The following is an 11,563-nucleotide window of genomic DNA, read 5'->3' as shown; positions in this document are numbered from 1 at the left end:
TTTTGGTTTTACTGTTTCCAGCAGTGAGTAAAAATTGGTGCTCCCTTGTGACTATTTATGGATCTGTATAAAATGAGCAGATGATTTCAAACAAATAAATACTCGTCACATTTACGATAGCTAAGTGCTCCTCTTAGAGCAGTCATTGTTCGATTTGAGAACACATCAGGAACCTTGTAAGCGCTGGGAGGGGGCTATGCCTGTGCAGGGGGGCTGAGGGGCTGAAATGCTGCCTGATACAGGACCCAAGGTGCCTGGTCTGCATAGCATCAGGAAACTTTCAGTCCGCCACACTGTATTGTCTGGACAAGTTGGTTTTAGTCAATTTATTTTCCATATTTAAAACTTTTTTTTTTTTCTGCCAAGATCATAGTTTTTTTTCTCTTGGCAAGCAGTCTAGCACAGACCATTAGAACTAAAAGTATAACCATAGAAGTTTCCAGGGTTTTTCTGACAAAACTGTATGTTTGAGAATTTACAATATAAAAATAAGTAGTGTTTTTACAGATTTTTGTAGGGTTTTGGGGAGGGTGGCAGGGGAGAAAGTATCTGAAATCTGTACTTCCTCTACATGTTTTTGCAGAGCTTTGTATTTAGAGACTGTGTAGTCCGGCATTTTAATTTAGGTAACACCGGCTGCATGACCAGTAGAGGGAGCCCAGAATCACAAAATATTGGAGATACATTTGACTGGGGAAGTTAGGGTGAGAAGCTTGCTTTGATAATGTACAGGAATTTTGTGATTATATTTGGAAGGATGCACTGAATACTGCCAACTTACAGTGATTCTGGGAAAGAGCATTTATGAAACGTTGAAAAGCCTGATGTCTTTTAAATTATCAAATTGCGTTAACTACTTTTATATTGGAAGGCTAATCAGTAATTTTTTTCTCTTTCCTATGTTGCTGGTTGTTGTAACTTCGTATCACCTTTACAGAAAGTAAGTAACTTCTCATTTTTTAAATCTATTTGAAAGTGTGCAGGTGTGGGTATACTGCTTGTATGTATGTATAGATGTATATGTATATAAAATAAACATATGAGCAGAAAATGATCGATCTTAAAGACACACTACTGCAGAGGGTGACTCCCATGTATGAATGACTTTTAGAATACCACAATGGCTTAAAGCAATCTCACCCAAAAGATGATAAATAGTGTGAAAGTTCTGCATCTGAAGGCTGTAAACGGTAAACATACTTCTCACATGTAGACTAGGGCAACAAAACTTGCAGCATATTGGTTTAAAATATGTTATGGCTCTAAAAATTCACAAATATCAGATTACAAAGTAGAATATTATTGTATCCAATTCGATTTAACTGAATCAAAGTTGAACTGATTTGGAGTGTTTCAAGAACTTAGGTCGAACTGTGCCATTTTTGACATTCAAAGATACTCAGCCTTATATTTGGCAGTCTTTGGCTGCTGTATTAATACATGCCAGCAGCTCTGAGCAGAACGAATATGTCCTCAGGCTGTAGGAAAATTTAGAAAACATGTGATAAGTAGTATGAATCCCTCAGAAACTGCTCTATGATTCAGACATCAGTCTGCGTCATGGGATCTTTGATTGCTGGCTATTCTAACCCCAGACCCATGTGTTGTGGTAGCATGTATTGCAAGCTTTTCCAGCATCCCTTATGGGTAACATTTGGGTATTTTGATACAGTGTTTTAAGGATGCTTCTGCTGACAGAAGTATAGGCAAGTCATTGGTTAACATGGGTCAAAATAGCAGTGATAAAGGACACTGTGGAATTTCAGTTTGAGCTGCTAGCTCAAAATAAATCCCACCCCTCAGTGTCCAGATGATTATTTCATTTGCAACTTAAGTTAAATATGTGTGGTTTGGTTTGTGCTCATTATAGACATACCCAAGTCCAATTTTCAAGAAGGGAGGATATGGCCCATTGGTTGTATGCCAAATTATTTAGGAATTGCAGATATCTGTATGAAACAAGCATAACAGTAGTTAAAGTACTTCTTGGCTCAGTAGCTGATACGGATTTCTTTGTAAGTCAGAGAGTAGTTTCTATTGTCCACTTGCCAGTTGGCTAGACTTTGAAGATTAAGATATCTTCTGTGAGCACAGTAGTGGTCATGAGATATTGCCAAATCCTCTATTTTGGGTTCATTCATCTTGTATCATTTTAATTGGTTAATGATATCTAAAAATAAGTGTGGAGTCCAGAATATCTACATCGGAATAGGAGAAGGATACAAATAATGCATACATGCACACACGGTTTTGTTTCTTGTTGATGTTATTGAGTTTGTCTTCCACTGCAGAGTCAGCAAGTTCTTTCTGTCTTGCAGAGAAAGTCTTAATCTGTGATGATGTTTCACTAAAAAGATCCAAGACTGTGAGAGTTGAAATTGCTTCATGTTATGTCTGTTAACATATGGAAGAAATTATGCAACTAGAACTGCTCTATTAAACGCTTTGTGTCTTTGCTTGTCAAACATTAATACAATAAGGAAAACGTGTAAAGAAAAGTATCCTACTTATTCCAAACCTGTTTTAAGTAATTGTTAAACTCAATGAAATCTCTTAATGTTTTCTGTGCTACTGCTAGCAGCATCATTGTATTTCTAACATATTTAGTTTTGTATTCTGTTACAGTATTGTATCAAAACCAGATGTGGAATTAGTTTTATTTGCAGGGGAAAAAAAGAAACAAAAACTTGTCAGAATTTTCATATTGTGTGACTATATTTAGAATACTCATAAAATAGTTATCTGTTAAATATCTGATGTGTTTATCAACAAGTAGCATTTTTGCCTGTACTTTTTGATTTTAGATGTAGTACTGTGGTACATTAGGTGACCAATAGTAAATAAATTATATTGGACAGGACTTCCTGTCCTGAGGACACTTTAGAGTTTAATTTTTTCCGGAAGAGCAATTACCACACTATCCATCTTGCCATTAAATTAATACATGTACAGTAAGGATGAATTTTGTTGTAACAGAGCCATGGAAATCAACAGAAAGCAGCATCATATGAAAGATGACAATTTCAGTCCATTTTTATTTATAAAAAAAGATCAGTCATGCAATTTTCAACAAAGATTGGATGTTGTGTTATAATATTACATAATAAAGAACAGTAGTTTCTGATGGACTTTTGAAGCCCTGTTCCTGCTTTATAGTTGAGTATATAATTAATCCTGAAATACTTAGCAACACACTTAATTTAATGCACAGGCATTGTTCCACTTAACCAAGTGGAATATATTTACGTGGCTAAAGATAAGCGTGCGTGCAGGCTAGGGACCCCAGGGAAGAAGCACAGTTTCAGATTCAGTCCCTGAGTACACCACATACATTAGTCAGTAAATGGGGACAAAGATGTGATAGTACATCTATAAATCTTGTACTTTAATTTTTAAATTAAAATGAAATAAAACCATTTATGACTGCCTTCTCCCTATTTCTTAGATCAACTTTTCAGAATAGTGTAAGTGTAGCTAGGGTAGAAACATTTGCTTTCTTTTTCTGATGTAAACATGCATATGTTACAAAGATGTCTCTGTACAAGTACTCTTTTTTTCTTAATGTGTTGTGTTTCTTTTTAAATAGTCCCTTAACATGCATTCCACAGTGATATTACAATTACTACCTTGACTAGGTCAATCTCTTAATCTCTAAAACAACTGTAATTAGAAAAGATAGTGCTTCATAGAAGGTATAAATGTGCTTGTATTTATGTATAGTAATGCATGCTGACCATGTTAAGCCAGAAGAAGGCTTAACTATATATCACTTTTAATTTTAAATGTGTTCTTCCTGGGCTCTTTATTATTCTTTTGTTGCCTTTCATCCTATGGGATGCAGCTGCCCTTGAACTTGGTACTGTTTTGATCATTCATGTGCAGCAGCCACATTGTCTGTAACATTTTAAAAATGAGGCTTCATGGTGTTATTTACGAAGTAATTTCACATAAATATTTGGACTTCGGTTCTCTTAGAATGTGGAGCTGGTTGCTGTATGAAGAAAAGCATAATTATAATTCACAGACTTTTTGCCTCGAGCCTAGGGGACAGATGCATATGATTAAGTTTGAAACTGGCCTGTTATTGTAATGTAGATGTTTTCAGGGTTGAGAGAATTAAAAAAAAAAAAAAGGCAAAAAAAAGCCAGGCAAGCATGAGTTTAAAAAAAAAATAGACCAAGGGAATAGTTTTACAAGAGGCACTCAATCTTGGACTGCACAATTTTATTTTTCAGTGGAACCTCTCCATTAGCTTGCCTGAATGCAATGCTTCATACTAACACTCGTGTAGGTGATGGAACATTCTTCAAAATCCCTGGGAAGTCGGGACTCTACGCTCTCAAAGTAAGTTTAAATTTTGTATATGGAAAGTACATAGCGCTATTAATCCATTTTATGAATGTCTCAATAGATATAAAGGTAAACAGATTAGATTCTTTGGAGAGGAAATGACCTGATAGTCCTTCTAACTGCTTTCAGATGTCTTTTAAAAGGATTTATAATGAAAGTAAACATTGAATGTTTTATCCTAGAAAGCATATACATGTTCTTGAATTTGGCATATGGTATAAAAAACATGTAGCTTAGCTAAAATGCTGCTTTTTCAGAGTTGTTCACAGAAAGGCCTTTGTTGTATAAGCAGTGAGCCCAAGAGGATCAGACTTTCTCATTAAGTAATTGTATTAATCTTTGATTTTTTAATAGTGCAAAATTATTTGCAAGTCTAATATAAATCAGCTTTTAATTTACAGGTTGCATCATTGCTTTTGAGAAGGAATATAATTATAGTGATAGAATTTTGCCTCTATACTATTTCTATTCCTTTTCGTCTTTTATTTTTCTATTTCGGTATGTATATGATGGTTTCTGTGGGTGGAAAATTTTTTCTTGCTGTACATGATCAAACTTAGAGGGGCTTCACAATAGGAGTGGAGGAATGTGAGGCAGAGGTGAGAAACAAGAAAGTGGGATTATATGTTTGGCAGTCTAAATGTAGTCAATTAAAATTTTCAGTTGAGGGGGAAGGATCTTTTGTAGTTTATGACAGATTTATTTGATTTAATGGTTTAAAAAGTGTAAAACTATATAGATTTTCCTGCTCCTGATAATGAAAAATTCTGTATTTGAGATTGAATTAATAGTTTTCAGAAGCTCTATTTCCTAATTTACTAAAACAAATGCTGCTGTTTTTCTTTAAATCGGGAGATATTCTTGGCAGAAATCCAGGTATTCACAATCACTCCCATGCTTGTGAGCTCCAGGTTGCTTCAGCTATTTGAAATCAGGAAACGGGCAAAGGCAGAAAAGAAACATTAAAGGATTTGTGTTTTGCTGCAGCGTTGTGGACACTCAGCTGGAAAACTAGGATTTGTAACAGCCAAACAAGTCTGTTTCTGTTTAAAAAAAAAAAAAAAAAAATCTTGCATTTTATTTTACATTTTTTTAAAAAGAGTATGTTATGACTTCACAAAATAGCTTTTTTGCTTTTGCTTTGCAAGTTGTTTCATGAAGATCTGTTTTGATGCCTTTCTCTGAAGTAACTCACAAGCGTATTTTATTTTATTCTGTTTTTTGAAATGTAAGCATGAGAGTACACTGCAGTAATCTATTTTCGGAGATGCAGCAGGATCGTGATTGATTTTTTTCTTGTTAATTTTAGGGTTTTTTTTCTTTTTTAACTGTAGAAAGAAGAATCAACATGCCCTACTGATGGAACATTGGATTTAGGATGTGAATCTGAGTTAGATGGCAATGAAATGGCTGAGACAAACAATAATAATGGAGAAGAAAATGGTGGTAGGTGTTTTAATTTCAATATTAGAGGGCATATTTTGGGAAAATAAAAACCATTGTTTACTTAAGATTTTCACGGTGTGATTTCTAAACAGTGTAAGTAATGTTTTGTACTCAGTGGAACTATTTTTGAGTGACTTCGTCTCTTTTTGGCCTTTTAAAGAAATCAGGAACACCAAGTGCCTTCATTTGACTTAAGTTTGTAAAAGACAATGAGTAGTGCTGTTGGGTGTGTTTTGAGAGGTAATTTTTTTGGCTCACAATTTTTTTGTTCTAGGCCCCAGAGCTAAAGAGTAATTTGCCTTACCGGGCTTCAGACTTGCAGTTGTTGGATAGACATCTCATTGCTTTCAGTGTGGGCATGTGGGGCTGGTCCCTCAGTAGAGTTCTGGGCACAGGACAAAGTTTTGTAATTTTTTTTGTTTCAGGCAGAGATTCTCCTGGGTGCCATGTTGAAATAAAGACATGTTGCAGTATCAAATCCTGTGCGTTCTTTTTTTATCTGAGATAATGACAAACTGAAACATTGCGAGAACTTGAAAATGGCAACCTTAGAAATATTTTTTCTTTTTGAGAGGTAATAATTGCTCGTAAAGAAAACACAGTTCTTCAGTCACCTAAAATTACTTGCAAATAACAGAAATTAATATTCTTCTTATTAAAACTGCGCTCATGTAATGCTTATAAAGTGAATGCTTTATACAAAAATCAAGCTTCCCAGGGCCTCTGAAATAAACGTTTTCTTGATCAGTTCTTCTCTTCTGCTGCCCCCTCACAACCTGTCCCACTGCTGGACTGCAGCCTACTGTTTTGGTTCATTTCATACATGGTGAGAGGGTGTCCTGTTTCCAACTAGGACATGAAAAGGCTCAGCTCATGTTGTTGTTCTGCTACAGACTTCCTTTTTGATCTTGAGTAACTTACTTAGCTTCGTGATGCACCTGTACAGGACCAATACTGCTATTTCGGTATTCCTCGCTATCAGCATTGAAAAATCACAAAATGCTCAGTGATAGGAGTAACAGAACTACCTAAGACAGATTGTTGTGGATTTAGTGGTGAAATTTTGAAGCTCAGTGGAAAAAGAAAAGTCAAGAATTATTAAATGTCTCTGCCTCTTCATTTGCTTTGATATATTATGTCTATAAGTTAAACAGACTGCATCCGCAGTGGTTTTATGCTTATGTACTACGTACTGCATGTATAAGTGAACATATGTATTTGTAGTTCTTCAACAATTCCTGTGTGATACTCAGGCTATTTGTTGATATACACTTCCCTAAGTCACAGGAAGAATACTGTGGTGAAAAGCAGTGTAAATACAGTTACAGATAGGAAAGCAAAAGTTGATGTTACTTGTTATAAACAAATAAAAATCATGGCAAAAACCTGGCAATTATTTAGGAGTGCTAGGTTGTAAATGAGGATGCCAGGATGCCAGAATGCCAGAAGTAGAAAATTGCTGGGTTTTGACTGGGAGGAGGCTGCATACTATTTTCACAGTTTACAGTAATAAAAATAATTCTAGCACTTGTGGTGACATAAAAAAGCAGCTGCTAAAATGAAACATTTAAAAATATTTGGGGTGAAGCAGTAAATTACACCTAGATTGTTTTTAAATCTGAGAACTTTCTCTCATGTTTAACAAATCTTGGAAAACTGCAATATATGTAACATTTTAAAAACAAGACATTTTAAAATTTTTATGTCCTGCAGTAGATATATTTAAAAAGAGTAAATGGGATGGCAATAGTAAGTCTATCTTGCATACAGAAAGGCCGATGCTGGATGTGATCAATAAGGAATTGAAGGCAGCGTATCTTGTATCAGTCAGCTGATACAGAACATAGTTTTGTCAAACGTGTTTGATAATAGCTTTTCTTGAGACTGAAAGTTTTGTTATTAAAGGTATCTATTGATATATATGTAGAATTCTATAGGTGATTTCATTTACAGTATAGAATGCTTGGCTTAAAAACAGGACCATGCCTGAGAAATGCAGCCAGTTTAAAATGGATTGAAAATTACAAATTATTAGATCTGCATAGGAATCACCATCCACAGTAGGCATTTTTGCTGTTCTCTTGAGGATGCGATTTGACCATTCTTCATTCAATATCTTTGTCGATACTTTTTGAAAAGTATAAAATCCTTCTTGATTAAATTTATTGATAATAAATAATAATATTGAGACTCCTCTTGATTGCCTTGTAAATTATTAGAGTTGAACAGCATTAATTTTTTTAGACTTTAAAGTGAAGAAAAAAGGTCACATTTGTGTAGTGGAAACATATTCAATAAATCAGTAAATCTGAAAAGCATTTAAGGATCACAATAGAAAATGAATTGAACATGAATGAGATGCTTTTGCTAATTAGTCCAATGCAGTTCTTGGACTATAATTCTGGTAGTACTGATTAAAGAATATAGGCACAGTGTTTCCTTTGGGTATAGCACTAGTTAAATGGTTACTAGTGTATTGCATTCATTATAGCTGTAAGAAAGAATTAAGAAAAAATAGGAAAGGATTTAGAAAAGAACCCCTGAGTGAACAAATACCTCCTTTGCTCTGGGAAATTTAATAGGGACGGTCTAGTTAGTTTATCAAAGATGAGGTGGTGACTTGATCGGTTTGTAAATATTTGAGAAAAGGTATTTCTATAAAAAATATTTGGTCTAGCAGACCAATTCTAACAAGATGTCTATCAATTAAACTTTTCACACTAAAGCTGGGATTTTTCTTCTTTCCAGGAAACTATTCTGTGGCATAAAAATAACATTTGATTCAGTACAAAAAATGCTTTATGAAATTCTCTGACTTGTGTTTTAGAAAATGTCAATAGATATAATATCTCCTTTCAGCCTTAGTATGTGTGATACATATGAGGATGGACATGGTTTGCACGTTGTATTCTTAATTGCCCAATTAGTTGCATTTTTATTTGCTCCTGTTTCCACTGTGGTAGAGTCCAGAAGCTCCAGTTCTGACAGAGTGATCAGAAATTGTTTAGCAAGAGTTTAAAAAGTGACGCTTTAAAGTTAGCTGGAAGCAGAGGATGAAACCCTAAGCAACAGCCTCAGTCTGTTTGTGGGCTTTTAGATGATCAGTCTTCAGCTTTCAGAGTAAAAAGTACCAGCTGACACTCAAACAGAGAAGAATCACATTATTCCCCAGCAGGCACATTTCTCCCAGTATAAATGCAGGCTACTGAACAATTTTATTAGCATAATAATATAAAAATCCCTCACAGTTATAAATATATGACTTGGTGAAAGCTGTTACTCCACATCAGTAGTGCTAAACTGACAACTGGAATGGTCACACCTCAGGATTTTTCAGATGCGGTGGAGAAATCTTTCTTTCCCCACCTTCTCCAAAGGCATATGTTAAAGAAACTCTTTATGCTACAGTTGATTTTGTTTGGAATAGGATTTCTATAGAAGCTTTCTAGCAGTCTCATATCTTTTCATAAATTCTATTTCCCTCAAGTACAGGGGCAGCATGTAAAGATGCAGTCAGTAAAAGAATTAGAATCCCAATTACTGTTGCCTGGGAAGATGATGACTATAATATCCTTTTACCCATCAATAGGATGTTCTGTTCTCAAAAAGCGTTTGTCCCTAGGGTTTCTGAAGCCAGGGCTAATCCATCAACCACGGAGCGCAGTTGATTAAAAATTGTCTTCATGCAAGCCAATGAAATGCACAATGATGTAACTGCGGAGGAGGTAGCAATTGCTACGGTAGCATGACTTCCCTCCCCAACCCAACCCAACCCAAACATAGGTTCTGATGTTTGCCCAAATATGAGCAACATATGTCTCCTCTTGAGACACTGTGGTTTTCAGCACTTCCTAAGACTGTACGTTCTTCAATTGCGAACATGAAACAGCAGAATTAATTTCTTAGGCAGTTTTCTTAGAGATAGTAGACAAAATGATGGATGATAGAAGATCAGATTCATGCTGAATCCTGAAATTTTGTCTTTGTAGCTACTGTGCTCTTGAACACCTTGCACTTTTTGGACTAGGAAGCCACTAGGATAACTCCTGTAGTGAAGAATGAACATTCAACATTGTTTGAAACCTGAGTCCACATTTAGATGTTCAGTTCCTTTCCGGGAATGGAATTTCTGGCAATTTGGAGAAACCTGTTATCCTTAGCATCTTGTCTCTTGGGATTGGATAATTCTGCTGAATATGTCAGTTGCACATGGCAACATCTGGATGTGGGACAGGCTCTTGTAAAAGCAGAAGGGCAGTAATGGAATAGCAGTTTGAACATACAGAGTTTTGGATGACACATCAGAAAGAGACAGTTTTTCGCTTCTTTTTTTGTTTTCGGGGGTGTGTGTGTGTGTGTTCATCTCCCCACAAGTAGCTATAAAATAAAAATACTGTACCCAGGATCGAGTTTAACTTCTGTGTGTTTCATTGCCACTGGAGGGGAGTCATGGGAGAAGATATTGTGGAGCTTGAGGGAGAGATCTCTCTCATCTGCTTTTTTTTCTGTACAGTAGAGTTAATGAGGCCTAAGATACCAGTGGCTTAGTGATGACAGGCTGTGTATTTTTAGTGGAAAATGTTGACTTCCTTTGGAATGAGGATTCACAGTTTTCAAAGCTTTGTGAAATGTTTGGGCTCAAAAGCATGCCGAGAATATAATATGATTCAGTGCAAGCTACCAAGCTGATGTGGTATTTGATGTCTTTTTCCAAAAAATACTATTCAGTATTATTTATCATTTCACAGTGCTTAGTATTGCTTTTCAAAAAGAATATTACAGTCACACTAGTGCCCTTGATATATGCATCTGTTTTTGCTTGCTTTGGCGAACTTGTACAATTAACTAACTCCCAAACTGGTTTTCATTTTCAAGAGCTGATGGCAACAGTCAAGTTCTGAATTGTTCAGATCTTGCAAGTTGGGCTCCAGAGATCAAAGAGTGATGGAGGTGAATTACTTGATACATCTGTGTTGGCAAAGTGTGACCATTTATGTCAATACGAGTATAGATCTGTGTCACCCAAAGAAAATATTGAATTTTATGGATATTTTAGAGAGAGATTTTGTGTGTATGTTTTCCTAAGGGAGTTCTCTGTGAAATTTCGTATCTCCGGAGCATGTGCATACATTTTATGCTTGAGGTGGACTCTAGTCTTTAGCATATGGTAGCAATATTAATTTGTGTTTTGTAATGTGGCCATTAGTAAACAATCCTTCTCATCTGCTGTGGTTTCTGTAACAAAGAAGGAAGTGAACTGCTGTTGATTTTACTGGTTTGATTTTAAATCAGTATGGTCTGTCTGAAATCAGAATTAATTGTGCTATTTATTTTGGGGAAAATAAGCCCCTTAAAGCACTCCAGGAATTTTCCTGTCCATCTAGTTACATAAATCTGTTTATAATTATTCCTAATAACTTTCAGTGGCAGTGAGACAGAATAGTTTTAAGTTGTATTCCTATAAAAGTTGTTTCTTCGAAGAAACACGTCATCTAATATGTTTTATGTAGGTGTCATATTTCTTGGGCAGGGAAGGTAAAAGGTAATAAAAAATTACAAAGAGAGCCTGTAAAATTTGAAATTAAAAGATAGCATTGCTGATTTTTATAAATGATAGCCTTTCATAATAATTACCAAAACTGGTCTTGGGAAGATGGAAAAGAGGAAGTTATTTTCAATGGAGGTTGTCGAAAACATTTTTAACATGCTCTTTTTGCTCAGTAATTCTAATTCTATCATTCATGTTAACACTCTCTGAACACTCACT

At 35.3% G+C, this 11,563-nt stretch overlaps 1 protein-coding gene across 1 annotated transcript in view; it reads left to right on the top strand.

Annotated features, from left to right (window-relative positions):
* The first annotated feature begins 4,235 nt into the window (after positions 1-4,235).
* Positions 4,236-11,563, top strand: part of ASXL3 (ASXL transcriptional regulator 3) — a 74,132-nt gene continuing 66,804 nt past the window's right edge. The window contains exons 1-2 of the mRNA XM_009473095.2: positions 4,236-4,344; positions 5,685-5,796. Of these exons, the coding sequence (XP_009471370.2) occupies positions 4,267-4,344; positions 5,685-5,796 (190 nt within the window). The 5' untranslated portion in view covers positions 4,236-4,266. The remainder of the gene's footprint in view (positions 4,345-5,684; positions 5,797-11,563) is intronic.

Source organism: Nipponia nippon, unplaced genomic scaffold, assembly GCF_047370975.1.
Source record: "Nipponia nippon isolate SJK-2023a ecotype South Korea unplaced genomic scaffold, ASM4737097v1 scaffold_1, whole genome shotgun sequence".
In the NCBI taxonomy this organism is placed as follows: domain Eukaryota; kingdom Metazoa; phylum Chordata; class Aves; order Pelecaniformes; family Threskiornithidae; genus Nipponia; species Nipponia nippon.
This window is presented reverse-complemented; position numbering and strand designations above follow the sequence as displayed.